The 27,688-nt window shown below is 37.2% G+C and overlaps 9 protein-coding genes across 20 annotated transcripts; 4 read left to right on the top strand and 5 right to left on the bottom strand.

Annotated features, from left to right (window-relative positions):
- Nucleotides 1-298: 298 nt before the first annotated feature.
- LOC129235477 (vesicle transport through interaction with t-SNAREs homolog 1A) lies at nt 299-1,382 on the top strand. The gene is made up of 2 exons (XM_054869385.1): nt 299-564; nt 620-1,382. The coding sequence occupies exons 1-2, from the start codon at nt 409-411 to the stop codon at nt 827-829; spliced, it is 366 nt and encodes a 121-aa protein (XP_054725360.1). The 5' UTR covers nt 299-408; the 3' UTR covers nt 830-1,382.
- LOC129235349 (WD repeat-containing protein 37) lies at nt 901-3,985 on the bottom strand. Of its 2 annotated transcripts, none has more exons than XM_054869264.1 (6): nt 3,968-3,985; nt 3,570-3,822; nt 2,905-3,508; nt 2,439-2,819; nt 2,132-2,378; nt 901-2,067 (listed from the first exon to the last, which is right to left on the bottom strand). In XM_054869264.1, exons 2-6 carry the CDS (start codon nt 3,709-3,711, stop codon nt 1,942-1,944), a joined length of 1,500 nt encoding a protein of 499 aa, XP_054725239.1. In that variant the 5' UTR covers nt 3,712-3,822; nt 3,968-3,985; the 3' UTR covers nt 901-1,941. The 2 variants fall into 2 exon arrangements, with proteins under 2 accessions (XP_054725239.1, XP_054725161.1); XM_054869186.1 differs by having other exon boundaries at nt 3,922-3,976.
- Nucleotides 3,986-5,509: 1,524 nt separating this feature from the next.
- LOC129253312 (transcriptional adapter 2B) lies at nt 5,510-8,447 on the top strand. 2 transcript variants are annotated; one of them, XM_054891739.1, is made up of 4 exons: nt 5,510-5,694; nt 5,930-6,802; nt 7,132-7,281; nt 7,351-7,589. In XM_054891739.1, exons 1-4 carry the CDS (start codon nt 5,581-5,583, stop codon nt 7,465-7,467), a joined length of 1,254 nt encoding a protein of 417 aa, XP_054747714.1. In that variant the 5' UTR covers nt 5,510-5,580; the 3' UTR covers nt 7,468-7,589. The 2 variants fall into 2 exon arrangements, with proteins under 2 accessions (XP_054747714.1, XP_054747634.1); XM_054891659.1 differs by having other exon boundaries at nt 5,511-5,694; nt 7,202-7,281; nt 7,351-8,447.
- Nucleotides 8,448-9,793: 1,346 nt separating this feature from the next.
- Nucleotides 9,794-14,352, bottom strand: LOC129252842 (DNA polymerase iota). Of its 8 annotated transcripts, none has more exons than XM_054891241.1 (4): nt 12,897-13,601; nt 12,694-12,810; nt 11,594-12,616; nt 9,794-11,475 (listed from the first exon to the last, which is right to left on the bottom strand). In XM_054891241.1, the coding sequence occupies exons 3-4, from the start codon at nt 12,578-12,580 to the stop codon at nt 10,039-10,041; spliced, it is 2,424 nt and encodes an 807-aa protein (XP_054747216.1). In that variant the 5' UTR covers nt 12,581-12,616; nt 12,694-12,810; nt 12,897-13,601; the 3' UTR covers nt 9,794-10,038. The 8 variants fall into 8 exon arrangements, with proteins under 8 accessions (XP_054747216.1, XP_054747524.1, XP_054747065.1 ...); XM_054891549.1 differs by having other exon boundaries at nt 11,594-12,612; XM_054891090.1 differs by lacking the exons at nt 12,694-12,810; nt 12,897-13,601 and adding an exon at nt 14,194-14,352.
- Nucleotides 14,353-16,917: 2,565 nt separating this feature from the next.
- LOC129250581 (protein claret segregational) lies at nt 16,918-19,875 on the top strand. Its single transcript, XM_054890408.1, has 3 exons — nt 16,918-17,249; nt 17,464-18,236; nt 18,300-19,875. The coding sequence occupies exons 1-3, from the start codon at nt 17,051-17,053 to the stop codon at nt 19,500-19,502; spliced, it is 2,175 nt and encodes a 724-aa protein (XP_054746383.1). The 5' UTR covers nt 16,918-17,050; the 3' UTR covers nt 19,503-19,875.
- A 42-nt stretch (nt 19,876-19,917) lies between these two features.
- Nucleotides 19,918-21,284, bottom strand: LOC129251444 (3'(2'),5'-bisphosphate nucleotidase 1). The gene is made up of 3 exons (XM_054890866.1): nt 21,058-21,284; nt 20,675-20,933; nt 19,918-20,619 (listed from the first exon to the last, which is right to left on the bottom strand). Exons 1-3 carry the CDS (start codon nt 21,172-21,174, stop codon nt 20,078-20,080), a joined length of 918 nt encoding a protein of 305 aa, XP_054746841.1. The 5' UTR covers nt 21,175-21,284; the 3' UTR covers nt 19,918-20,077.
- A 2,120-nt stretch (nt 21,285-23,404) lies between these two features.
- On the top strand, nt 23,405-24,110 carry LOC129249884 (probable small nuclear ribonucleoprotein Sm D2). The gene is made up of 2 exons (XM_054889773.1): nt 23,405-23,564; nt 23,623-24,110. Coding segments are annotated over exons 1-2 (360 nt in total). The 5' UTR covers nt 23,405-23,562; the 3' UTR covers nt 23,981-24,110.
- On the bottom strand, nt 24,059-25,115 carry LOC129248430 (protein D2-like). Of its 2 annotated transcripts, none has more exons than XM_054888338.1 (3): nt 25,035-25,115; nt 24,744-24,946; nt 24,059-24,674 (listed from the first exon to the last, which is right to left on the bottom strand). In XM_054888338.1, the coding sequence occupies exons 2-3, from the start codon at nt 24,900-24,902 to the stop codon at nt 24,195-24,197; spliced, it is 639 nt and encodes a 212-aa protein (XP_054744313.1). In that variant the 5' UTR covers nt 24,903-24,946; nt 25,035-25,115; the 3' UTR covers nt 24,059-24,194. The 2 variants fall into 2 exon arrangements, with proteins under 2 accessions (XP_054744313.1, XP_054744970.1); XM_054888995.1 differs by having other exon boundaries at nt 24,744-24,905; nt 25,035-25,109.
- A 193-nt stretch (nt 25,116-25,308) lies between these two features.
- LOC129247080 (protein D2-like) lies at nt 25,309-26,162 on the bottom strand. Of its 2 annotated transcripts, XM_054887194.1 has the most exons (3): nt 26,034-26,161; nt 25,848-25,969; nt 25,309-25,788 (listed from the first exon to the last, which is right to left on the bottom strand). In XM_054887194.1, the coding sequence occupies exons 2-3, from the start codon at nt 25,944-25,946 to the stop codon at nt 25,309-25,311; spliced, it is 579 nt and encodes a 192-aa protein (XP_054743169.1). In that variant the 5' UTR covers nt 25,947-25,969; nt 26,034-26,161. The 2 variants fall into 2 exon arrangements, with proteins under 2 accessions (XP_054743169.1, XP_054742377.1); XM_054886402.1 differs by having other exon boundaries at nt 25,848-26,162.
- Between the last annotated feature and the right edge of the window lie 1,526 nt (nt 26,163-27,688).

Raw genomic sequence — 27,688 nt, 5'->3', positions numbered from 1 at the left:
ACATCGCCTCTTACATCAGCAAATCAACTGATTCCTTCAAAATCTCTGAGGGTCGGTTAAGGATTTGATTTTGGCCACCCCTGCTAAATTTTCTTCGTTAGTACAAGGCGAACTCATACAAGGTGGTAGAAGGGCTAAACCAGCCGATTGCTTTTTAACAAATTTTAATTAGAATGTAAACCAATTAGATCACTATGAAATTCAATCCACCAAAACCAAAAGAAAGCTGTTCCAGTAACATCACCTTATATGAGTTCGTATTTTATCAGTATATTTTTTAAATCTAGTTACTATTGTGAACTTAATTGCGCACAACACAAATCAGCTGCTTGTTATTATTTTTAATTTTTCACTCTTTATCTAATTAATTGCGTCAAAAGCAGGAAATTAAATGAAAATTTATTAGCAATGTCGCGAGGATATAATTGGCAAACCGCTACAGAGCGCGAAAACACTGCCCAGTCCCAATTAGTCACAAACACTTATGACGTACTTGAGCGAAGCTCGGCGAGCATACAACGTTCGAATCAAGTTGCTATAGAGACTGAGCAAATTGGCACCGAAGTAAGAAATTATTTTGTTATGAAAATAGTTTTTCACATTTATTTAAACATTTAAGGTTTTAACGGAACTCAACGAACAACGAGAATCTTTATTACGTTCATCACGGCGACTTCAGGATGCAGACGCAGATATACGGCAATCAAGAAACATTATAAGAAAATTGCGTCGTGAAGTGCTTTACAACAAGCTCATACTGGTGCTAATTATCGTTCTGGAAATATGCGTTTTGGCCGGATTAATAGTTATTAAATTTGTACGCTTTTAATTTTATATATTGATATGTATGTGTGCAGATAACACACTCTATACGAGTACACCACGAATTGATTAGCTCGGTTTAAGATGTAAACTGTAAACTTTATTCGAAACATTTCCATGTCAGGTTGCTTAACATTTTTGTAAATAACAACTTTCCTAGAGCATAAGCTATATAAAGGTGTGATATACGCAAATGGTAATGCAACAGGTCTAACGTGTCATATGGAGAGTTTTATATTTATATTATGAAATATTGATTAGTGATCAATACACACTTAGAGTAAATATGTATATGTATTCGCATAAAAACTATATTGTATTTAATAGATGATTTAGGTATATATATATTTATAATAAATACACAAAAATGATAACAAGATTTTTTTAGATATTTTTGGCTTTGTACTTCACCTTCATCGTATGATTGAATCGGTCCGGTACGCTTATTAAATTCATGTGTGAATGTATGTGCATATGCGTGCATATTTTTCATAAAACGAGCTATAATTTCTGACTCATGCATAATTGTTCAAAAATCAATCATTGTTAATGGTCATTCATGTCTGAATAGGAGTATTCCATAGCAAGTAACTTTTAGCAACTAACATTGGCACTTCAGGACAATTTAAAATAAATCGCTGAACTCACTAAATCTTCAAGGAGTACACAACTTTTCTGGAGCATGAAGAAAGTCAGTTACAAAAAAAGTTCTACACGCTTTGAAATTTATATATAGTATATATAATATAGATCGATGGCCTAGTTTCAATTATTGCATTAAAAGCAGCATGTAAAAAACAAAAACAAAAAAATGATTGTCAGAAAATTATTGATTAATATGCAATATCATTTTTAGAGAGTAAGTAGAAAATAGTGTTTACGCTCTCAGTTTAATGCCGTCTGCAATTAATAATGTTATCAGATACTCGGACGACAGTCCTTCAACTAACATTCAAATATATTTAAACTACTACTGTTTATCTACATAAAGAGGTTTTAATAAATAAATTCCTGTACTACCCGCTCGCTTTCCCAAGCACATTCATAGCTAACAGTTTCGCAATGAATTATAGATTAATTTTAAATGTGTTTTTAAAACTTTGCCGTTTTTAGTAATTTTCAATTTTCTTTCGGCAAAACTATAGACCAGCCAAATACACGCCGATCAAACCCACACGAAAACAAATCGCAATTAGTCAATGGTTCTTCAGCCCAGGCCACAGAAGATACCATACGGCGATGACCCTAGAAAGGTGGAGTTCTTTGTCAATATATAATTTCACATACTTTCAAAAATTAATATTCGCACCTGTCGGCTTGTTCTTGGTAATCGCGCCACTCGTTGTCCGTTTAAATCGAATAGTCGTATTTGCCGATTGTCGTGTGGTATGGCAATAATGCCACCGCTTGAAACCGCCAGCCGATTTACGGATGAGTCTGTGCGTATTGTGGCGAGAGCAGAACGCATATTGCGTAATTCCCAAACTTTTACCGTGCGATCATCCGAACCGGACACCACTTTATCGTCACGTGCAAACACCGTCGATGTAACACTTCTAAACATGTGTTTTATAATTTTTAACAAATAGTTTCATTAAACCAAAAAAAGCACTTACTCTGTGTGCCCCTGAAAAACAGATACTGCGGGAATTTCATATCGAAAATCCCAAAGACGAAACGTCGAATCTCGCGAAGCTGTCACAACCAACCGCTGATTGGTGTGCGCAGATACATGCGTCAATTCGTGATCGTGCCCGGTGAGAGTCTGTATTGGTTCACGTGACTCCACGTCCCATAAAATTGCTGTACGGTCCCAGCTTCCTGTAATTATTTGCCTATGATCCATGCTTGGCAACCAATCAGCAGCTACCACTACGGACGAGTGACCGCCTGGGCCAGTGAACTCGCACAAGGGTGTGCGCAATGTGTCAACGCGATCTCGATCTTCCACTTGTTCATCACTATCCTCCAGCTCTTCTTCTGATGAATGACCTCTCCTGAAATATAAGTGGTTATTTAATTATACTGCTAAATTTTGAAAGAAAATACTTTGAGTTATGCATAAAAAATAATTTATCATACTTGGAGGAATCCCAGTTAACAGCTGCCTGCCAAATGTGTGCAGTTCCATCCCCACTACCTGTCAGTACAAGGTCGCGATTTTGATGAAATTTCACAGAATTAACTGAGCCTGCATGCCCCTGATACTGTAACAAACATCGGCTACTCTCTATGCCCCAAATACATGCAGTATGATCTGCTGATGCAGTGCCAATAATTGGCTGACCAACTTTAGCTGTTATTTGCCACACACCATCTTTATGTCCACAGAATTCTCGGGTCACTTGGCTAACTACGGTTTGCGCTTTGAAGCTCGATACTATTCGGCTGGTCTGTGCTTTAATTTTATTACTGGCCTTTACCTTACCACTGCTTGATGTAAACTTAGCCTTCAGACCCTTACTTCCACCACCTCCTCCAATAATTGGTGCAAGCGCCGGAGTTTCGCCATCATCATGTCCAATAGCGGAAATAATACTGGTTTGAGTTGCACTAGTTAGGCCGGTATTTGGTGCATTGACGCCAATTACACCGGCACTGTTCCCACCTGCAGCAATGACTCCTGCCGATCGTTCATATGATGATATATGATCTTTATTCATACAGTTATCAAGCCTTTCCTGCACTGCATGTTTTTAAAAGAGTTATTTGATTATACAAACAGAAATATGTATAAGAATTCTTACAGTTTAAATTTTCCAAGTACAATAATTCGAATTCCTTCTCAATCTGTCCAAAAAGTGCATGTAATCGTGCGCGAAATGGTGCATCTTCCGGAATAGTTAAATCCTCAGCCAAGCTCGACAATCGATTCTTGGACGGCTTCATATTCGAGTTGAGATTTGCTAAATTCGTTTAATTAAGTTAATAGTTCTACACTTCTTCCACGGTGTTTATTAAGCGCACTGAACGATACTTGCAGAATCACATATCGCTTTGCTGAAATGAATGATCAAATATTTTGCAAAGTTCAACCGCATTTTAAGATAACAAAATAAATAATCTCGGTAATTGAATTAACTTTTGTTTACTCATTACATTGGTGTATTTTCGCATTCCTGTGTACACTTTTTGTATGAATTACCTATGTAAGTGCAATCAAAATATACGCCTCTTCTGTCAGTTTGATAGACTATTAATACCTAAAACAGAGAGACACATATATCTTACAAATATTAGAGATTCAGTAAAAGTACGTTCACATATGCATTAATTACCAATAAAACCACAAAATTAATCTACCCGTTCACATATGGCAGATTACCTGACAATCAGCTGTTAATACTGTTGTGAAAGGTTTTTCTTTATAGAAATTATTTTGATGGAAAGGAGAAGGAATAGTTAATTTAATTGCGCAATTGGTTGCTAATAACAAAAAGTTAGAGGAAATCCGTGAGCGATGCTTACTGAAGTTACAAAAAATTATGACAGCAATACGCATTCGAAATTCGATATTACATTTTATAATAAGTGATAAGAGGACAAACGTTTATTAACCACGCTTTTTTCTGTTATATGAATACATAGGTAATAATGTCTAACAAACATTTTATTATAATTATGTCTACAAACCTATTTTCTTTGACGGCATCCATTTTATTTAGTTTTTACTTTGAAGTTTTTCTTTATACTCATAAAAACAATGACCTATTACACAGAAAACACAGGATTGTATGTCAAAAAGTATGGTTATTATCTAGGATTATTTTATAACCTCAGATTTGTATGAGAAATCTCTTTTTAATTACGGATTGGGAGTTAAGCACGAAAAAGTAGATCATCTACTTATATGTTAACGTATTATAAATGAGTCCCTCTAATATAATAGGGATAGTTTCTTTGAAAATTTATGGCCCAGCGGGGTCATAAAATTTAACATTTTAATGTAAAGGATTAGATTTAGTTAACGTTAAAAACGAAAAGATAATTTTTTGGTAATTGTCTTAAAGATAATAAACAGTATAACATTTCATCATTTGTATCAAAGTGAAGTAATTTTGCATCATTTATAAGAGAGATATCAGGTTTTACTCTTTTTTTTTAATATAGCGTGGTTATTTATCAATTTCGCCTATTTTGAACATATTTTTAGCTGAAATTTACTTTTTATCGAACGGACGGAAATTTTGCTTAGCATTTAAAAATTGAGACAGTTTTTTGTCCAATCATTCTTTAAGTTTTGGGCGAATTTTATTAAGTCGTTATCGAAATACACATATTTACTTGCGTCGTATTTCTTTTCTTGGGTTCATCGTTTGTACCAAACTTGAGTATTTTTCTTCGTTTATAATGAGGTATTTTATATTTTGAAAACTAACGTTATACAGAACTGATTATTGACTGATTTCGCCCAGTTTCAATACCAATCAATCTTGGATAAATAATATGTGACCAAAGTTTCATTGAAATATATTAAGTTTTGAGCATACGGGCGAGCCCTCTCATAAATTTTGGTATATACATATATATGTATGTGTTATATCTATTTCACTTGCTTTCTTGTGTTACATATACAAGGGTTATGCTAATTTACTATTCGACAAATTTTGATATGAAATACTTTCTTGAATGTTCAAGAAAATTATTAGAGCAGGTGAGAAAATTATATGATGTGGCAACATTGTTTTGTCGTCGCCATTTGTAAAGCAAATTTTTGTGGAAGCAGATCTGCAGAAGTTTATTTTTGCTTTACGAAGAATGACCAGTATCGGAGATCTTTTTACGAAATATAATTGCACTAATTGCCAGGACGATATCTCTGGCATTCGTGTACATTGCGCGGAATGTGAAAATTTCGATTTATGTCTTCAGGTGAGTAGACAAATTCTTTGGAATGTGTTCATTTTTGTCGAAGTGTTCGGAGGCATTCGTTAAAGAAAGAAGAAAAAGCCTATGTATTCGGTTCAATTCGTGACGAAGTTTTCGTTGAATGGAAAGTTGAATCATCTTCCATTTACTGGAATATGTATTTGTTTTATTACTGTCACTAAACAGCTGGACAACTTTTGACAGATAGATTTTAAATTTTTTTGTTTTGCAATTACAGTGTTTTGCTTCTGGTGCAGAAATCGGTGCACATCAAAACAATCATGCATATCAATTTATGGACACTGGAACAGCAATTTTATCTGTATTTCGTGGTAAGGGTGCTTGGACGGCTAGAGAGGAAATAAGGCTGCTGGATGCCATAGAGCAATACGGCTTTGGTAACTGGGAAGATATTAGTAAACATATTGAAACCAAATCAGCAGAAGATGCCAAAGAAGAATATGTGAAGCGTTTCGTTAATGGGACGATCGGTCTTCACACATGGACACCCGCACAATCACAACGGCCCCTCTTGGTGGATCACACGTCTGAAGACAATGGTCCATTGGGTGCCACGGCATTACAACGCCTACCACCATTGGACATTACCACCGAGGAAGCCGCTCAGTTGGGATACATGCCAAATCGTGATGGTTTCGAACGAGAATATGATCCGACAGCCGAACAGCTAATATCAACAATGGCTCTCAGCACCGAAGACACCGAGGCTGATTATTTATTAAAATTGGCACATGTTGACATGTACACCCGTCGATTGCGTGAACGTGTACGACGTAAGCGCTTAGTGCGTGATTATCAGTTGGTAGCGAACTTCTTTCGCAACCGTAACTATGCTCAACATCCAGGCATGACACGGGAGCAAAAAGAATTTCGTGATCGCTTTCGAGTTTTCGCGCAATTTTATACAGCCAACGAATATGAACGGCTATTGATGTCACTTGAACGCGAAAAAGAGTTACGAATACGACTAGCAGAACTATGTCGCTATCGCTACAACGGACTAACGAAAATCGATGAATGCCGACACTTTGAGCAGCACGCAGCAATGGCACTGAATCGCTCAACTGGACCATACGGTCATGGAAAGACTGTAAGTATACGATTTATGGTGATCTAGATTACTTAGGGTTTAGTGGACATTTTGATTTTATTTTAATTAATAGAAGTGTAAAATTATATTTTGAAAGTAATAGAATTATGTGAATTTGTCTAGACATAATATAATTCTATTATTAATATATATAAAATAATAATAGTTCCTAGTAAGTTAGTTTTCGCTTAAACTGACAATACACGAAAGATTGAATATCGTGTCGTATTTAAAATAGCTTATCGTAGTTATTCTGTACGACTTTGTCTTGAAAAATTAGCTGGCTTGTCTAGAACTTTTAATATTCCGTTTATTTTCACGATATTCAGTTTGCGTGTATTATCGGCACACCAAGCGGCGAACGTTTGAACGGATGTATAAGACAATGTTTAACCACAGGACAACACGCATCTCAGCATTGGAAGTCGTCGGCAGCTAGGCTCTTCCTTACACTCTCCACAGCCCAACAGCAGAAAAGTGTAAGTGTTCCAATATCGAGAGCTTATAAAGATATTTACGCTTTAATATAATTTTAAATTTGTTTGTAGCGAGTTGTCAAACGGAAGCGAGGCAAATCTAAATTCAATCGCGTCAAGAAACACGCCCCACATCGGCGACCTGATCTCCTCCGGCGCATCATTGCACAACAGAAACTACTTGGATAGCTGTCGGGAATCGTCGGTTCATACGACGATATCGCCAGTGGGGATGACAGTGGGAGCGGGCATGATGAACACGACGATGACAACAGCAAAGTTATCGAACGGAAACCAACAACCATTAGTTGCAACACAACAACACACAACGATGATGACAATGAAAAACCAACAACCACCACAGCTACAAATAAACGACGTCGCCGTAAGCGAAAAACAACAACTGCATCAGCTGCTGTTTCAGGAAAATAGTAATAATAATAATAGCAATAACTTTGATCTAAAGCCGCAGCATTCGCCTGTTACAATACCCATGAGTAACATTTTGCGCGCACAATTGGATGAGCTGAAACATCTCCCACAAACGTTGGGAAGCGATTTGCTCTCTAGCAACGAACAACAAGTTTGCAAAGACTTCAACCTACCGCCAACAACATATTTGTCACTGAAGACATTACTGCTAAGCGGAGCGCCACTTGTTAACAATTTGTCGCCAGTTGAAAATTCCCTACGAAAATACTTTATCAAAGTAGGTTGGTTAAGCCACTAGATTAAAAAAAAAAATAAACTGAAAAGCGCATTTGTAGAAACGACTATGGGAAACTTTTATGATTCTACAACAACAAACTTTTGTGTATGTGCGTGTGAAAGAGCGTACGCAAATGCTTAAAAATTAGATGTAGCAGGTATTCATTTGTTATGCTTGCTGGCGATAATTGTATAATAATTTAAATTTGTATAAATTTAATATCACGCATAATTCCCATATATTTCAAAAGGTTTCTTCATGAACACTAGTTTCGCGTCCGTACATAAATATATTTAGTATAACTTCTAGAATTAATTAAAATATCTAAATGCTTACTTGTATCAAGTTTTCAATTTTGGGTTTCCTACAACCACGCTTTTTGTTCCGAGTAAGGATTAAACAATTGAACTGAATAACAAAATACATTATATGAGTTGGTGTAAACTCAATTTGCATAATACGTTTAGATAGTTATTCTTTTAATTGACGGATATATTAAAGACACTATAAGCAATGTAAATAAATGTTAGTTTCAAATATTGCTGTAAAAATGTATGTGTTTTTCATTATTAGCCATATGAAGTATTGACTTGAAATGGAGAAGCAAGTCAAATCGTTTTTACGACAGTATCTGAACGACCGGTTCAAGGGCTAACTCCAGCAGCATTTTCCAAAAAAATGTTTGGCGAGCGTTTTATGCAGCGATAATGCAAACTACACACTTTTTGCTGCTACAACAACAACACAGCACGTCTGTTGAATTTTTCGTTAGATGATATTGACGATGACGATCGGCAGAACTTGGTAAACTGCTTCCATAACAACCTGGCGCAAATCAAGCATTTAAATTTAAAAATAGAGGATAACTAAGAGGTCAGTTGTATTATAGGAAATGCTGTTGGAATATTTTAATACAAAGAAATATTATTTTTACATAATGCCGATGTTGAGTAAATGTAAGAGATCTAGTTGTTGTAGCAGCATGAAATTCCTTATACATGCACAGGGAATAGTGCTGGAGTGACAGTCCTTGGCCGGATATAAATCCGGGTGGTTCCGGTAACGTGGGAACAACAGTTCCTAGTTGTTGTTGTTGTTGTAGCAGCATAAAGATTCCCCATACTTATATACGGTGAATACTGCTGGAGTGAGAGTCCTTGGCCGGATATAAATCCGGGTCGTTTCGGTAACGTAGAACCGACTGTCGTGGAAACGAAGAGTTCCTAGTGCTTTAGACCAGTTAAATAGTCGATAAGTTACAATTGTTTAGATGCGATTAATTGTTCGCTCAATAGAATAGTGAATATCTACTCGATGATTCTAGAGGCTCGCCAAAAGCCTAAAATCTGTCCTATCGTAGAGGGAACATATTTCTAAATAGTTTCTGCTAAGGTCACCGTGAGCTTACCTAAGTATAAGCCGTTGCTGATTCGCAACCATAAAAGAGCAGACGATTCATCCACCACACGTATGGCGGGTTCGATGACAAAAGTAGGAATGCTATAATTGGTTGTGTGTTGAAATCTAACTGGAAAGAGTTGCACAAAACTCCGTTGGAGGTTATAAACAGTCTTCGAATCTTCTTGAAGCAGTATTTGATGTTTACTAAAAAAAAATTTTTAAATGTATTTTATTAGCTCGGAGTTTGGCTTTTCAGCTATCAGGATTGTAGATATGTATTCGTAGCTTATTCTGCGACATGGAACATTAACTATAGAAAGACTATAGAAAGTACTTTCTATTAGATAGCATCACATCAAAAATTAGTTTTTCTTGAAATTAAGTAAATACGCTTTTGATAATTTTTTATTTTTTTTTTTATTAATAAAAACACAATTTTCGTTTTCAATGTAACAAATGTTTGGTCAGCTAATCAACGGATGACGTAAAGAATTTTAAAAAGTTATAGCACAACTTGAAAACCATGGGCAAATGAAGGTTACTCAAGTTCTTGTCCTTCCGCATACGCACACGTACATATGTATGTATTTTGCCAATCTCCAAGTGAATTAAATGCTTTCCACTGTCGAATAACAGCCTTAAAAAAGGTATCACTTGTTTCGCAGGAAATACCGGTATAAAGTATTTTTTTGTGCACCATTGGCAGTTGGGGGCACGCCACCAGCTTTAGCTGCAACCGCGCTTGCCGACTGACTGGAATGTGTTGCACCAGGTGAAACAGCACTGTTGGTTGGTTTAATATTGCCATTGGCGACAGCAACTGCGGCAGCCGCTAGTGAACTGCGCCAAGATGCAATTAATTCATTTTGAACATCCAATGGCAACTCATTGAAAACTGCCGTATCCACACCGGCCGGACACGGAATATTCGATAGATTTCCAATGATAGTAGTGGTGGTTGTGGTGGATACCACTTCGGGTGTCGTTGATACTTCGGGAAAAGTCTCCATTAGCAGATCACTGGACGGCACAATATCGACTGAATGTGGTTCTGAAATGTCGCCAGATATCGGCGTGCTAGCGGCGCTGCCCGTCTCATCCATAGGCGACGGTAATGGTGATGAAGTGGTTGGCGAAGGTATCGATGAGATTTGACGTTGCGTTGTACAAGAACGATTTCCTATTGTTCCGCGGTTAATTTTCATTAGTAGCGTGGAGGGAGGTTGTATTGTACGAAAACGTTGCAGGGGTGTGAATGACGTTATTGGAGCTGGGGATGTTGAAGTGGTGACTGTAGAACTGTTAGCACTTGTTGAAACGCTGGTCGGATTGGTGATGAAATCTTTCTCGCTGTCACGTGAATTTAAGCGCAGATCGCAAACACGTAACTTACTTGGTGATGCAACATCGGCGGCATCGTTTGAGCTGCAAACGGCTGAACTGCCAAGACAACGGCGTTTTGCCATTAATAGGCGTCCAATGCGACTCTTTTTGGGAGAAGGTTCGATTTCGGTCTCGGAAAAATCGGAAAAGTCCGAATTGGTGGCCGCAGTATCAGAACCGTTGTCAATCAACATTGGTATGGGCGAAGCGGCAGTTGCACGCCGACGGTAAAACTGATCGCTCGGCTGAAATGTAGTAGGCGATGAACGAAAGGCGTCATCACTATTCGTCGACGAAATTGAAGCTGTTGGACTTTCAGACGATGTAGGCATATCTGTGTTTGTCAACGATGTAATAGACTGTACTTCTAGATCAGTTTTTTTTATTAAAAAGTTTGCAATGGACGATGAACCGAGCTTGCGTTGTTGGAATTTTGAAAATGCCAGACCAATAAGAGTAATATTAAACGGTTTGGTAAGGTCAACGACGCGTTCAAACAGGCGCAGTATGATTTTCAACAATTTTTCTTGAGCGCCTTCAGCAAGTATGACCTTAGGGCCACTAGACTCCGTGCATGGCAGTGATTTGAAAAGCGAAGGTAATATATTTACTTGCTTAGTTTCCCGATGACTTGTTTTCTTCTGAGGATCAAACTTGCGTAAAATCACTTTGATTGCGACGGGTATGCGTCCGTCCTCCGCAACCTGCAAGAACCGATGCGTAAACTTTCTACATTTTTGTAATATTATTACACGCATAAATATAAATTTATACTACAAGTAGCTAGTGGCATAAAAGAGCATTTATAATCTGAACACTCACCTGTTCCACTAAACGCATTAGCAATAAACGGAAACGATCTTCAACATCGGTGCGCACCGATATTGGACGGCAAGAATCTTCAAGTCCGATTGTTTTAGGTTTTCCAGACGGACGCACCGAGCTCACATCCCTTCCAAAGGCCAAATCTTTCAATTTTGTGGCCGTTTCGAAGCCGAATTTCTTGCGCAGCGAATTCATATTACAATTTTGCAATTCGGTAACATTAGCAATACCACTTTCCAGTAGCAAAGATTCCGTTTTTTGCCCGATGCCTGTAACTCTATCCAAACCGTTCAAATCTCGCATAAATTGTTGCGCAAAGTTAGTACACAAGACAGTCTGTTGATTGGGTTTATGTTGAGAGCCAACTAATTTTGCTAATAATTTATTGTATGATATTCCAGCACAACATGTTATATTTAGTTGTTCTTGCAAAGCCAACCGGATTTCTTTAGCAATTTGCGTGCCAACAGCTAAACGTCGCGCACAACCACAGTCACAGCTTGACGAAAAATCAGCGTTTTCGGGATAGATATGACCTTCGACGGCCGGGAATGTAGTAGATGAGGACGGCGATCCTTCCATACGTTGATATTGATTCTTTTCAATACGATTACTCACTTGCTCCGATATATCTAAATAGTTTTCATCGAATCCCAATTTCTCCACCAATGGTGTAAAAGTCAAGAGTGCATCAAATATACGCTGAGACATTTGGCGATAGGGAGTCAGATCTTCACCATTGACTAAAGTGAGTTTGGGACAGAGACGCTTTGCCACGTCAACAGCCATCAATTTTTTGACACCAAACTGACGAGCCACATAATTACAAGTGACCAAACAATTTTTTTGCTGTATACCAAGTGGACAAGTACGCAGTGTGGGATCTCGGATCTCTTCAACTTGAGCATAGAAACAATCCATATCTAGGTGAATGATAGTGCGCTGATGCGGCTCATTGCGATTGATAGCATTCGAAAAATCCATGTTTTTTGATGAAGCCTTTTGCCTCGCGCTCACTGTCTGAAAGTACATGATTATTTAATGAACAAATATAGTTATTGAATTAATATTAAATTCTATAACAAACTCGGTCTCACACAAACTCTATTTTGACATTTACAATGGCCTTCGAGAGAGAGTAGGGCTCTAAATTCTTTATTTATGAATTAACGGCTTTTAAGACCTTTCGCTGCGTAAATGTTACATTTCCAGTCCTACATCGTAGAGTATTTTTTTTTAATCCATATTCACAATAATTATACCGATATTCATTTGACGAAATTGTTATAACAATCCTTACTTTTTTTAACAAGTCCATTTTTTTTTTAATTATTTAGATCGTAAAGATTTCGGTTTCAGTTTAACCCCGTTTCCAAGCAACCGATACTTTTCTCACGTCAGAATTGCAATCGTTGTATACAATAGGCTTAGAACCTTAGTCTTTGTAGTTATAATGTTCGCCCATGTATATTGTGGTTTCTTTCGTATGAAAAAAAGTTTTGTTAGACCCCAAAATTTTCAAATTGCTAATTTCATTTGTATTCTTTTTACTTGCATCACAATTTCCCTCGCAAACCACGATCAAAACAAAATAGCAACAGTTATTTATTCTTTTATCTCTGCGCTATTCAATGTTTTTTTCACTTCTTCTTACTTCTTTATTCATTTGGCTCTCATCAACTTTCCACATTTTCGCAAGATTTCCTCATTTCAGATGAAAAATACATTATATGTACACACATTCATATATAGTACACATACGAATTGGGAAAAGGGTAAACAACGAAAATGAGTAATGGGCTTTGGCCGCAAACTATACAGCACATCACCCCTCTCAATACTTATTTTCTTAACTAGTAATAAGGAAAGGGGAAAGTTTACACAACAATATCGATGTACATATGCTTTGTTTCGAAACTAAATACCACTGTACTATCTTATACCACAATTATTGCATTTTTTTATGTTTTAGTCTTTTTCCATAGCCTCATTGTTACCATATGGAAAATATAATACTTATTTGCGTACGTGACATCGTATAACAGGTATAAATTTTGGTAATAAATGTGTCAAGTGTTATAACGAAAACCACTGCTTAAATCACAAAAGCGAAAATCTTTAAAACTTGGACCATTTGCATAGCATTTAAGCTTATTTTTCACTACCTAATGAAGCCATTAGTACAAAAGTTAAACCGCAAGCGGTTAATATGAGACAATGAACACACCTCGACAAAGTTTTCAATTAGCGATTGTCAAGAAATGACAATTCAGCAATACAAAACCCACTAACTAGTATATTACAAAATCATATTTATGCATGTTATGGTCGCACATACAATGAATTAATTGATTGCAAGCAATAGGATTTCCGCGAAGATTAATAGAATACTACATCGTGGGTTTCCGCTGATTTCTCGAATGCTTTCGATAATGACTGGGCTACGAACGGCAAGTTGATGAGAATGCATGGAAGGCAAAAGACGAAGGTCATGGCGATAGCACCAACGTAATAAATGGCGACAAAGCAGCTATTGCATGTTTGATCGTAATTCGTCTTTCTGGCGCTTTCACTTTTGTTTTCCTGTGTTCTCTTACCTTGGAAATTTCCTATAAGTTCAATGACAGATGCAATTAACTATCGTCGTAACCTTTTTTTACTCCTTATCAATTTTGCGACACTCAGAAATTCACAATGCGTATTTTTCGTTTTGCTAAATTTCAGCTGTGATTCTTCGCCTGCTTTGTGACCACCCGTTCTGCTTTGCTTTATCATTTTTTACCTATTTATTTTATATTCTTCCTTTTGTACGTATAATTCAGCAATTCAGCGCGAATTCAGAAATACACAGAGTGATCATGATGTAGAGAATGCAGATATGGCTTCTTTTGAAAAGGACTATTTTATTTTTGGCGAATATGACAATTGAGTGACATCAGTACAGAAAAAAAAACAAACATTTGTTTATAAGTTATTTGTTTGTGAATATTTGATTAATGGCTTGATGAATATTGTTTCTAAAATTTTTTGGCTTTAAATAAAAAAAATCGTGTATTAGATTGTGAAACTAGTAATGATATTAAAACCTCCAAGAGTAGATTTTTGTTTTCTTGTGTTTGAAAGTTTTCATTTCTCTTACTCTCTTTATTTACTGTACCTACGTCACGATCCTTACAAAGGCGCATCTCATTGCATTATGCGCCAACGTTACGAAAGTATTGCCATACACTTTGTGAAAATGTTGCATATTTTATTTAAGTGAGGTACAAACTCTTCCCAAATTACATATTTAATATAATAATTATATGCAGTATGTCAATTTTTCAATTTCAATAGATATTTATCGATATTTATCTTTGACTTCTTTTTTGTACTAATTCATATTTATTCATTTAATAAAAAAACTTCAAATTTTTTGAAAAAACAACAACCAAGGCAACAATTAATTAATTTGATTAATTTAATATTTGGTATGATAACCGTCAGTTTCAATTAGATTTTGCAGGCCTTTCAATTAGATTTTTCATGGAATGGATCAATTTGTATACACTCGACATATTCTACCATTCCTCCATTATTGATTTAGAGACTTTTTAGCGATTCTTTTCTTCAAAAAAGCCCACAAATTTTCAAAACTCTGGGCTGGTGTTCTTATAACTTTACCTCAATTGTAGAGAAGCTACATCTGCTTATTACGCTCCGTATGCTTTGTATCGATATATTGGTAAAATTAAAAATTTGGTTATTCTCAGTGATTAACCCAAATTTTTTAGCCGACTGCCGACGAAGTTTTTTTTAAATATATTTAATTTTGCTTGGTATCCATTGTGCCATCAAAAAACACCAGGTCTCGTACTCCTCTACTAGAAATGCACCTCTAAACTACAACGGAAAAGTATCCTAAATTAACCGTGGGAGTTTTATTTCGATTTTGTAAAGCTGTCAAGGGCTTGCGCCATACTCTAGTCGGTCCATCGCTATAATAGAGCATTACATTTGTCTCGTGGCAAAATATAACGTCGTCTCAACAACCTTCTGGTTCAGATGTGTGCTTCAAAGCAAACGACATTTTCTGCAGACGGCAATGGTTTCTTGCATGCTGATCTCGATGAATATTTGAGGTACAGTATGGCTTGACGTACTGCTTCATGAAAGGCAACAATACCACACTCCTCGTTAAGCTCTTTTCTCAAGGAAATTCTTGGGTTTTCATCCAATTTTCGAACCATCAAGCATTCAGCATGTCCAGTAATTTTAGTTTTAGGCCCACCTGCACGCTTCTGGTCAAATATACCCTCGTTTTCCGCTCGATTTATAACTTTATAAACTGTCTGGCGAGTTACCGACAACATCTCAGAAAGTTCCTTAACTTTTTAACCTAAGTGGGAATTGTAACATAATATTATAATATCGAAGGATAATCTTTTGCCAGACATTTTAAAATCACAGTAATTAAATCTGGAGTCCGAATAAAGCAAACATTGTTCGCAAAACGACAGCATCAAAGTGATCATTGCAAAACAGAGATGACGGTAAATCGAAGCTAATCACGCAATACATTCTAAAGAAATGGAAAAGGCAAAATGTAAAAACAGTTTATTGGCAGTATCGAAATAGTGTGATTTTTATTTTTGTCGTCTTTGTTGTTGTTGTTTTTTTCAAAGAATTTGATTTTTTTCTGATTCATTCCCTTTAAATGCTGGAATAAATATGAATCAGTACAACAAAGAAGTCAAAGATAAATAAAGAGTGCTATTTTTTCTATTGAAATCGAAAAATAGAATTTATTTTTAATGTCAAAACTCATTCTGGACACACTGTATAATAATATATATAAGGTTTTCGCCCAACAACTTTGACGAACTTGTTACTTAGATAAATTAAAATCAACTGGACAATGTTTAGTCTATTTTTCAAAGGGTAGAAAATGCAACCCGCAATGCTATAAATATGTTGAGAAAAAAACATAATATTTTGATAGCGCTGAATAAATGTAACATTATTACGAGGAAAATAAACATAATTTACTTTTTTGAAATGATTTTGCATTTATTTGGTAGCAATATGTTATAAGTTTATTATAAGTGAAAGAAAGTGCATTCTTGTATTCTACCATTCTAGTGAATAAACTGCCAAGCTTCATTTTTATTATTTTGTTTAATTTAAAAATCACATATTCACTAAGCCATTCACTGAATAGTATCTTACCTATTATAAATTAACATTTAACATAGTGTCGCCATGATATCAACCCTGAATCTGTAATTTCCGAATGTTTCCCAATATTATATTTGTAGTTCAAACAATGCTTACAATTAGTACAATTTAACGGCGGTTTTCTTCTCTCGGTTTTGATATTGCGTTTACCTACTGAATATTTTTATAAAGCTGAGAAGCTGTTGTAATAATTGGAAATATAAATAGAGTATAGTAAATAAGTGTGAAAGAAAAGCAATGAACTCAAAATTGCCAAAGCCATCGGGACTTAAGCGACCAACGGCGCTAACGAGAAATATACTTCCAATGGATCGCATAAAACCAGCAACGTTGGGGTTTGGTTCAAAATCGGCAAATTTGTCTATAAGTGGAATGGACATTTTCCACCCACTGACTCGTGATCTTACCAATTTACCTAATGGTTCTCAACGTAGAGGTATATATTTCTCCATTTATAGACAATTGTGCAAAAGTTTTTGCTCGGAAAATATAAAATAACATTAATCTATAATTCACTTTCGGTCACGATAAAAACACTAGAGGTGAAGGAACACGAACATTATAGTCACCGCCATCTATGTTCGTTGTATTTTTACCTCTTGTGGTAGATACATTTAAAATAGATAAGAAATCTTTGTTTTCTTTTCAAGAACGTGCACGATCGCCAGATATTTCTCGTCCCAATACTGCAAATATCACTGGTGCGTCGCGAAATAGATTGCGCCGTAGCCGGTCGGCCTGTGACATCCGTGACATGAGACCAATGAAGCGACCCGAATTGACGCTTGCACCTATTCCCGCCAAGACAACACGCCTTGCAAATACAGGCGCTTCGAATAATACAGCACTACCAACACAAATGTTCGCATTTTCTTCAAACAGTGCAGCTTCAAAACCACCGCGTATTGGAAACTGTACAGCCTCATCAGCAGTAACCAATAGAAAACAATTAACAACACGACCTCTAGCAGGAGCGAATGTTGGAAGCAGCACTTCAGGGCGCACTGCAATTACGAATACTACGACGACAACAGTTGCAACAAAGCTTTCAACTACTAAGAAATGTACGGCGCCTGGTACTGCTACATCTGTTTCAACCACCGGAGCTGGGAAACCCATTAACAAACGCATACCTCCATATGATTTTAAGGCGCGGTATAACGATTTGTTAGAAAGGTACAAAGTCCTAAAGGCGAAATATGAAGAAAAGTGTGAACAAATGGGTTCAATGGAAGGAGTACCTGAACAACTTGAGGAGTCTCAAGAACAGTTATTTAAAACTAAAGAGGAACTGAAGAATCTCTATACCGAGCGTGACTGTTTGAGCCAGCAAATCAAATCGCTGAATTTGAAGATTGACTCGATTTCGGGTTCCCTTGTCAAGACTAAGGAGGAATTGGAATTTATATTTAATGAGCACCAGGTCAGTATTTAAATGTACAAAAAATATACCGACAATGTTATTTGACTTGCACTTTTTTTATAGATACTAAAAGAAGCACACACCACAATTACTAACGAAGTCATAGAGTTACGTGAGCGATCGATAAGTTTGGCAGCGGAGAATAAAATATTACAGGAAGATTTGACCTCTTGCAAAGAGCAATTGTTCCATGCCAATTTGGAGCGCAAGGAACTGCATAACACAATTATGGATTTGCGCGGCAACATACGTGTATTTTGTCGTGTCCGACCGCCATTGGACTTTGAAAGAGAAAAATTACTTTGTGGTTGGAATTATATCGATGAGTCCACAGTTGAGATACAGAGTTATGATAATAAGAATAAATGCGCCGCGCATACCTTCTCATTCGATCATGTCTTTCATCCGAACTCGAAGCAGGAGGATATTTTCGAAATGGTGTCACCTTTAATACAATCTGCATTGGATGGTTACAATATTTGCATATTCGCGTACGGACAAACAGGCAGTGGCAAAACATATACGATGGATGGTATTCCAACTAACGTAGGTGTTATTCCGCGTACAGTTGATTTACTTTTCGACTCTATCAAGAATTATAAACGCCTTGGTTGGGACTACGAAATCCGCGTTACTTTTCTAGAAATCTACAATGAAGTGCTATACGATCTGTTAAGCAACGATCAAAAGGATATGGAAATCCGCATGGCCAAACATAATAAGAATGACATATATGTTTCAAATATAACACAGGAGACCGTTGTGACGGCAACTCGTTTGCGTGAGCTGATGCAAGTGGCAAAAATGAATAGAGCTACAGCTTGCACCGTCGGTAATGAGCGCTCATCGCGTTCCCATGCCGTCACAAAAATTGAACTTATTGGCTATCATGCTGAGAAGAACGAAACATCTGTGGGAACGATCAATCTCGTTGACTTGGCCGGCTCTGAGTCACCCAAGACTAGTATACGCATGAACGAAACGAAAAATATAAATCGTTCGCTTTCCGAGCTGACAAATGTCATATTGGCGTTACTGCAAAAACAGGATCATATACCCTACCGCAATTCTAAATTAACACATTTACTAATGCCGTCACTAGGCGGAAATTCAAAAACCTTGATGTTTATAAACGTGGCACCATTTCTAGATTGTTTTGTGGAGTCTGTGAAGTCATTGCGTTTTGCGGCCTCTGTAAATTCTTGTAAAATGGCTAAGGCGAAACGCAATCGTTATTTGAATACATCTAGCAACAATTTACTATAGGAATAGTGTCACGGCTATATTTATTAACTTTTAATATTTCTTTTTGTTGTAAAATTCTATCTTGCTCCTATTTTCCGCACATTTTTCGAAACTCATTTAATCTTTTATATTAGTTTTTTACTTTACGTTATTAATTTTTAATAAACCAGTAGGCATCCCAAAAGATTTCTTTTTTTGTTCGACGTTCCCACGGTTCTACGATCCGGATTTATAGCCGGCGAAGGACTGTCAGCAACATTCGCCGTAATTGTCTGGTGAATGTTTATGCTGCCACGGCAACAACATTTTTGTTTTTATATTTTCAAAATATCATTAATTCTTGTTTATAATAATAACTCTTCTTCACATAGATTTTAGGTACAGTATTGAATTGTGATTTTATTTTTTTTTTTCGATGTAAATAAAAGTCACAAAACTGAGTCGCAAATAGCCCGTTTAATAACTAAGATCATGCGAGAATTTCAACAAATGCACCAAATAATTTTATTACGTTTATAAGCTAAATCCATGTTATTTTACAGCCACAATAGAATTGCCCAGATTATAATATATCTTTCGTTATAACTCATAATCGTTTATGAGCGTAAAACATCTAAAATTTCCTTTGGGACTTGACCAGCGATATTGGAATGTGAAAGTTCGGGAATAGTAGCTAAGACACCTAATCGATTTTTATAATCTACATCAGCTGCATATGAATAGTGCTTGCCGGCTAGGTCGGTGAGAGTGCCACCGTATGCCTCAAGTACTGCTTCAGGCGCACAAGTGTCCCATCGTTTACAACCGGGACTAGCGAAAACATAAGCATGAGCTTTGCCTTCTAACAACTGCAGCACTTTGTACCCGGCACCACCAACTTTGATCACTTCTGTTGGTGAGAGCGCATCGAGTGCTTGTTGCACTAAAGGAGTTAAATGTGAACGTGTTGTTGTAATAATCATCTGGTCTTTTGGTGGACTCTTTGGCTCGAATCCACCCGTGCCTAGACCTTTAAGACCCCAAATTGCTCGGCCTATATTGCCATTCGATTGTTTATAGTAGGGTTGATAAATGACACCCCCAACCGCACGATCTTTAATAGCTACACCAATAAGCACAGTCACATGTTCTAATAAGCCTGCAAAAATCAATGTTTAATTAAGTTACTAAAACACTAATGTTAAAACCCCTACCCTGTGTGTACTCGGATGTGCCATCTAAGGGGTCTACCCATATTACAAATTCTTCCTCTTTAATTTCACGCCATTCCTCAGGGCACTTGTGCGACAAGAACTCCTCATTTTCCTCCGTAACGAGCCACTCGGCCTTGACATCTAAGTTGGAGTCGCCCTCTTCACCGATAATTTTAACATTTGGGAATTTCCGTGAAAGCGATGCAATGATGCATTGTTGTGCCGATCGATCAGCCTCGGTTTGTAAGTCATCCTTACCCTGTCAATCACGTTTACTAAGTCATACATTTATTTACCCACTTGTATGGACATACATATTGGATATGTTTAGGATTATATGTATGTATATACATATCCATATATAAAAATATGCAGCGCCGTACCTCTTTTTCCACGATGCCTAGATTTCCACGCTGCATCACATCTCGAATAATTGAGCCTGCGCGCGTTGCAGTGCTAATGGATAAAGCCATAATACGCATTACTTGAGGAGTTGTCATTTTTTTAAATTAAAGTAAATCACCATTAAAAAATACTTGAATGAATTTCACGTATTAGTCCAATGCTGAGTGACAACATCGCGGAGCAGAAGAACAGTATATTATCGATTTATGTAACTAGATTTGATAGCATTATCGATTTTTTTGCAAATAGTAACCGGCTGGAAATACTGGGTTTAAAAGTTTGATTGGTACAAATGCATGATAAATCAAAAATATTGAAAACACTTTTTCCGGACAAATATTCAAATCGAATATTACGCCATAGCAAGAGTACTATAACACGCAACTGTAATTCGATATTTTTATCGAAAAAGGCGCTATCATTTGGAGTAGAAAAATTCAGCTCGCGCAAAAGATTTAAAGAACTCGTAAATATTTTCGTGCGATAATAATTTTATATCTATAGTGTGCCCAATGGTCGACACTTCGGCCTATTTGTACGATCGTTTATTACGATTTTCAACGTCATTTATTTAGAGAGGAGTGCAGGAACTTTTGGCGTTGAAGCACCACGCTTAGCCCCTGTGAAATATTGGTAAAACGACTTCCAACGGGGCCGTCAATCGTTGCAATATGAATTTCGAGAAGGCTGTCCAAAAACTGTTGTGCCAGAAACAATCGATGTTGTGCGTCAATTGATAACGCAAGATTGTCTTGTCACATTTAGCGAGATAGAGGCATCCTTAAGCACTAATAGGACCAACACACATTCAATATTGCATGATTACTTGGTCATAAAATATATTTGTTCTCCTTGGATACCGCATAATTTGACAGCTGCCCAAAAAAAAGGACTCGTGTCAATTGGTCTAAAGTTATGTTGAAGAAATTTAGCGTCGGTAGTTCAAAGTACGTCGTAACAGGTGACGAATCTTGGATCTGTGCATGGGTGTTTCAAGACGAGCTGAATCCAACTAAAGCTCGCGGGCGAAGCAAACTGGCTCCTGTTTTTTCGGAAAACTTCGTTGTCCCTCAGCTGTACCACTAGAAAAATTTAAAACCGTCAAGTTCTAGTGGTGCATAACCATTTATTTGCCAGAAGTTTTCAGAGAATTAAAGAAAACCAACCGCCGAAAACGAATCATCCATCACCAAGGCAATGCGGGCTTTCAGGTATCGGCTCACACAAGAGAGTTTTTGAGCACTCAAAAAATAGAATGGGTCATCAGCTTAATCAGGTCAGCTTAATAGCCGTGAATTGAATTTCTTTTGCTCACTGACATCAAAAATAAAATACAAAGTCAATGTTTTTCAACGCTGTTGAAGCCTTCAAAGGTCGCTTCACTTCTAAGTGCCAAAAGTACTTTGAAAATTGGTTCAAGTTATTGGTATACTGACTTTCAAGGAGAGTACTTTGAAAAACAAAAAAGTAATTTTCATCTTTATTTACTGCGTCTTCCTTTTTGAGCGCAAAATTAATCCTCTTTACTAGATCACAATATCTTTAGGTTGGTCTGGGCATTAATATCTCTCTGGCCATGAACTCCGATTTTTGGCTGTTTTTTTTTTCTTTTGGAATTTCTGTATAGAACATTCTGAACTTTGTATGATATATATACATAAGTACTTCTTACTTTTCAACATTACTAACAAACGTCCTTCTACTCTGCTACTTCATATATTATAACTTTTCCTATTTTGTTTGGAACGTCAGGGCTTTTAAATCCTTCTTCCTTGACAATCTTTGCTTCCTATTGACAGTCAGGCGTTCGAAAAACCTTTTAAGGTGCGATTAACCGGCTCTTAGTGATTTTGAAAAAATCAGCTGACGTAACCGGGGTTATGACAGCGGGTTGTTTAAAAAAAAATTGAAATTCTATTGTAGTTCAAGGAAGATGCAATATAAAAATATTCATATCTAAAACGGATAAAATTCCAGAAAGTCTTGAGAGTATCTTTGAGTTAAAATTTTAGTCTATTTATACAATGATTATAAACAAATTTGTCCAATGCATCAAATGGCTTCCTGTATTTCACATACCGGCTATAGATGTTGTTCATGCTAGATTTATTAAGTTTGTGATAGTTCAAATATGTGTTTTTAAAACATGTATAGCTCTGCAAAGCTTCGTTTTTGACGCAATTTCTCCTTCCGACCAAAAACAGTTGTTCTTATTTGGATAAAAGAATGTGAACAGGCATTGTTCTTCATAGTCAAAATTCGGCAACAGTTCAAATCAGAACACCCTACTAATTCAAAGAATTCTGTTTACTTGAGTCGCCCTGCAATACGCTAATGTTGTTTCATATTCGACACTGCCTAAGTTGCACGACTTCATTTTGCGAACATTATTTTTAAACGTTTAGCGCATAGTTTTGTATAAAAAAGTATTTTTCCACAGGTTTATTCTAAGCTGTTTTACAGAAAACGTTAATAGGAAGAAAATGTTAGTTCATTAATTTTTCTATGTATTTTTAAATACTTAACCTCAAATGTTTACACAGGGCACTCGTAAAACCAAAGTCAGAATTGACGCCTGAAGAACTGGCACGCCAGGAGGAGGAAGAATTCAATACTGGCCCACTATCCGTACTAACACAATCTGTGAAGAATAATACACAAGTTCTAATTAATTGCCGCAATAACAAAAAGCTGCTTGGACGCGTTAAGGCTTTCGATCGCCACTGTAATATGGTATTGGAGAGTGTGAAGGAAATGTGGACTGAGTTGCCGCGCACAGGCAAAGGGAAGAAAAAAGTTAAGCCGGTTAACAAAGACCGGTTCATATCAAAAATGTTTTTGCGCGGAGATTCGGTTATATTGGTATTACGAAATCCCTTGGCTACTGCCGCTGGAAAGTGAGAGTCGCTTAATGAAGCATATTTAGTGAATAAATAATTAGGTCTAAGTCTAACTGGGAGTGAATAAACTCAGTACTAATTGATAAAAAAACAGTAAAAAAGTATATTTTTTATTTAGTATTTTGTATGGTTAATTTAACAGTTGTAACGTTTTTAAATTGTGGCATTGTCTTCCACACTGCAACTCTGGAAATTTATGATGATAATGGATGTTTTTAATTGCCGGATAATTGCTTGTGAACAATGGGTACATATTCATCCCATTGGGCTTGATAAAAATTTGCTGCCACGGGTTCACCGAGACCGTATTTTTCAGCAAAAGCGGCAGCACGGAATTTTGGACGGCCATTGCGACTATTATTGCCCACACGTTCTTCAAGGAATTCCAGTTTACCCGCTTGTTTGTATAGTAGAAATACATAACGATGCAGACCGGTGCCCTGCGGTGGCCCTGATCCCACATAAGCGGCCAGAACTTCACCTTGGGAAATATCATTGCCTGGAATATTACCAACTAGCCAGTGTTTGAACTCGCGAAATGTTGGTTCCCGACGGCTTGGCGCATCTGGATCTGTCATTATGAGTGTATAAAAAGCGTCATGATCTGCCGCCCATTCAACTAATGGTTGCGATTTCACTTGTGTTGGAGTTAGTTCTGCGCCTGGTTGTACTTCTAAGGCGTTGTCATATGTCACCTATTTGTTTCAAAATGGGGGAACAAACATTTTTAAAACTTTTATGTAATTGTGCGATTTCATAAACACCTTGAGAAACTGGTTAGGCGCACTTGGTATAACATCGGGAACCACTTCAAGTAGCTCAAAGATATGTTTTACTTCACTAGATTCGTTTGCCTTGATGCTGGCCATGATGCACAAAAAGCACAATGCCTTTATAGTCTTAAAGTTCGACATTAGACGCATCCTCTATATTCATTAATTGTGAAGTAAAGGTGGAAATTGTGCAACTAAGCAGAATTTATTAAACAAATACAAAGTATTTCACATACTATATTATATAAAATATAATCCATTACAAATGTGTGTAAAACATACCTGTTGCCTTCAAAATGCACCAACTTAGTAAAATGTTGACTAGTAAGAAAAAACTCGTTTTATAAAAGCTTTCCGGAGAAATCTATCAACCTATTAAGCTTCTGACATTTTGTTTGTTTTTGTTTTTAAGTAATATGCAGTACACATACATATGTATGTATGCCTGCGTATTTATTAAGTACACTAAACTTACAAGTTGATATAGTTAAGCTATTGTGGATTATCGTTTGGGAAGGATGCAGTTTACTTGAGCAAAAATAATTTTTAAACCTCATCACTTCTTGCCCGCTAATTGTTTGTGCACTGTCGGCACATACTCATCCCATTCCGCTTGAAAAAAATTACCACCAATTGGATCACCCAATTTGTGTTTCTTTGCAAATTTTGCTACACTAAAATTTGGCCGATTTTGACTGCTGTTTTTTGGTATGCGCGGCTCTTGAAATCGTAATTTAGTTGGTTGCTTGTAAATTAAGAAAACATAACGATGCAGTCCTGTTCCCTTGGGCGGCCCAGCACCCACATAAGCGGTCAACACATCTCCTTTGCTTATTTCTGCACCTGGTATATTGGCAACCAGCCAGTGATGAAATTCGCGAAATCTTGGGTCCTTGCGGCTGGGTGCATCTGGATCAGTCATTACGAGCAAATAAAAGGCATCACCTTCGGCATCCCATTCTACCGTCGGTGGTGTGGCCACTTGTGTGGGTGTTAGTTCAATGCCATTTTCTACCACCACCCCTTTGTAGGTGACCTAAAATGGAATTAGCAGTTCATCATTTGCACAAATCGAGCGAACTCGAGTTTCAGAACCTTTAGAAAATTCTTTGGCGCCGAAGGTATAACGTCCGGCACAACTTGGTGCTGTTTGAAAATCTCCTCTATGTTGACCGCAGTCGACGCTACAGCCATGGGTGCTCTCCCAAACGTTTTCCCTATTAGAATTAGACAGATGATCTGAAAGGCCGGGAAAATTTGTTTTGTTCTGCACATTCTTACAGTGGCTTAATCTTTTTGTTGCGCAGTTTTTTTCTGTAAACCTATAAAGTAAAATTGAAAAAAATTATTTTTTGTTTGCTATAATGTAAATTTCCATGATTCAATGATAAAAGGTTTGCTCAGTAAGCAGCTTTCTCGTTCTCTCTTGACAAATCGGCTCCCTTAGCAAGGCATTGGGTGGCTAGCTATAGAAATTTTGAGTAAAAGTGGTAAATTTCTATTTAATTTCTTTTACTATGTGGTTGTTTGGCAATAAAATCCATAAGTGGATGTGTTCATTTGTCAATCGAAATAATTCAAAGTTATAGTGGCAGCCAAAATTTCTTTTGAATTTGTGAACTCTCGGTGATACAAAAGCTGTGCTTTGTGAAAAATATAGGATCGCTTACAGTAGAACCATGAAATCAGCAACGAATTTGCAGAATGCTCCGGTAAAAAAGTTTCCAATAGGTCCTACTAAAGCTGTTATGTGGCATAGGATATAAAAGTCTTTTGCCAATACCAATACAAGCCCCGTCAGTGTAGTGTATATCATCGGCCGTCTTCGTCTAACTCATCTAAAGGTAGGCTCGGGAAACATGCCAGGTAGGATCCAGAAGAAAAGGTTTGTTAGGTGAGTTAGTAGGTTTGATGGTGCATGCGAAAAGGTGGTTAGTATCGTGCGGGGCCTTCACATGTAGGATATATGCTTAGTAAGTCGGGGTCAATTCTAGATAAGTAGGAGTTTAACCTGCTACAATATCCAGAACGTAATTGTGCCAGTCTGGCGAGGAAGCTGGAGCTCTTCATCTGCTGTAGGTGGGTGGTTTGGCTCCGATTCCGGCATTTGAGGGTCGGGAGCTTAAGAAGGTGGTCATGGTTTCCGGATGAATGTCGTTTATTGTCTGTCTAAACACTGTCTGGTCCAGTAGATGTCTGTGCGTTTTGTCCTGAATCTCGTCGGCGTAATTGAGGAGGTGTCTCTTGACTTTCCTGGGAGGCGGCTCTGGCTCAAGCAGGTGTCTGTAAGGGTGAAAGCTTTAGTCAAGTTCAAGATTCCGCTTGCGTTGCAATTCCAAACATCTACCCCTGTGGGATGTTAAACCTTAGTCTTCATGAAATTCTTCGATTTGAAAAGGTTAAAGTGGACTCTCCAAGGGCTTCTGTTCCTCGTGGTACCAAAAATAAGAATTCGGCCATACTTCGTAGCTGAAGTTATTACCAGTTGAGCTCACATAACGCACGGGATTGATGTCCATATTCCACTATCCGGAATCCACTATTCCGCTAGATTCTGCTACATTCCACTACTACACACCTCAATCACACCAAAATCAAATAGTCAATTGAACTTACAAACTATCTTCATTATCTAAACACTTTACGCGCAAACTGGCCTAACATTTCGACACTCCGACTAGTGGAGACCACAATACTCTCATGTTGTTGTTGTTGTTGTTAACAGCATAGGTAGCCCTGTCAGTGTAGGCATATCATCGTTCGTCTTCGTCTAGCTCATTTAGGGGTAGGCCCAGGAAATATGCTGTTTCGACAGGTTGGGTCCAGAGGGAGAGGGGGTTAGATGAGTCGGTTTGAGGGGGCATGTGAAGAGTTGGTTAGTGTCGTGCGGGGTACCTTCACATGCCGGACATGTGTTTGGTATGTCGGGGTCGATT

This window comes from Anastrepha obliqua, chromosome 1, assembly GCF_027943255.1.
Source record: "Anastrepha obliqua isolate idAnaObli1 chromosome 1, idAnaObli1_1.0, whole genome shotgun sequence".
NCBI lineage: Eukaryota > Metazoa > Arthropoda > Insecta > Diptera > Tephritidae > Anastrepha > Anastrepha obliqua.
The sequence above is the reverse complement of the archived record's forward strand: the minus strand, read 5'-3'. Positions and strand labels throughout refer to the sequence as shown.

Bases quoted from the DNA above. Each gene is read 5' to 3' on its own strand.
- LOC129235477 (XM_054869385.1), top strand. From the start codon at position 409: ATGTCGCGAGGATATAATTGGCAAACCGCTACAGAGCGCGAAAACACT. The intron at 565-619 runs GTAAGAAATTAT...TAAACATTTAAG, and splicing joins CTGAGCAAATTGGCACCGAA to GTTTTAACGGAACTCAACGA.
- LOC129235349 (XM_054869264.1), bottom strand. From the start codon at position 3,711: ATGAAGCCGTCCAAGAATCGATTGTCGAGCTTGGCTGAGGATTTAACT. The intron at 2,820-2,904 runs GTATGATAAATT...CTTATATTTCAG, and splicing joins GTTAACTGGGATTCCTCCAA to GAGAGGTCATTCATCAGAAG. The intron at 2,379-2,438 runs GTAAGTGCTTTT...ACACATGTTTAG, and splicing joins GTTTTTCAGGGGCACACAGA to AAGTGTTACATCGACGGTGT.
- LOC129253312 (XM_054891659.1), top strand. From the start codon at position 5,581: ATGACCAGTATCGGAGATCTTTTTACGAAATATAATTGCACTAATTGC. The intron at 6,803-7,201 runs GTAAGTATACGA...GTTTAACCACAG, and splicing joins CATACGGTCATGGAAAGACT to GACAACACGCATCTCAGCAT. The intron at 7,282-7,350 runs GTAAGTGTTCCA...ATTTGTTTGTAG, and splicing joins CAGCCCAACAGCAGAAAAGT to CGAGTTGTCAAACGGAAGCG.
- LOC129252842 (XM_054891008.1), bottom strand. The intron at 11,476-11,593 runs GTGAGTGTTCAG...CGGTTCTTGCAG, and splicing joins TAATGCGTTTAGTGGAACAG to GTTGCGGAGGACGGACGCAT.
- LOC129250581 (XM_054890408.1), top strand. From the start codon at position 17,051: ATGAACTCAAAATTGCCAAAGCCATCGGGACTTAAGCGACCAACGGCG. The intron at 17,250-17,463 runs GTATATATTTCT...TTTCTTTTCAAG, and splicing joins TAATGGTTCTCAACGTAGAG to AACGTGCACGATCGCCAGAT. The intron at 18,237-18,299 runs GTCAGTATTTAA...CTTTTTTTATAG, and splicing joins TTATATTTAATGAGCACCAG to ATACTAAAAGAAGCACACAC.
- LOC129251444 (XM_054890866.1), bottom strand. From the start codon at position 21,174: ATGACAACTCCTCAAGTAATGCGTATTATGGCTTTATCCATTAGCACT. The intron at 20,934-21,057 runs GTACGGCGCTGC...CGTGATTGACAG, and splicing joins TAGGCATCGTGGAAAAAGAG to GGTAAGGATGACTTACAAAC. The intron at 20,620-20,674 runs GTAGGGGTTTTA...TGATTTTTGCAG, and splicing joins CACATCCGAGTACACACAGG to GCTTATTAGAACATGTGACT.
- LOC129248430 (XM_054888338.1), bottom strand. From the start codon at position 24,902: ATGCGTCTAATGTCGAACTTTAAGACTATAAAGGCATTGTGCTTTTTG. The intron at 24,675-24,743 runs GTGTTTATGAAA...TGAAACAAATAG, and splicing joins CGCCTAACCAGTTTCTCAAG to GTGACATATGACAACGCCTT.
- LOC129247080 (XM_054886402.1), bottom strand. From the start codon at position 26,027: ATGTGCAGAACAAAACAAATTTTCCCGGCCTTTCAGATCATCTGTCTA. The intron at 25,789-25,847 runs GTTCTGAAACTC...ATTCCATTTTAG, and splicing joins CGCCAAAGAATTTTCTAAAG to GTCACCTACAAAGGGGTGGT.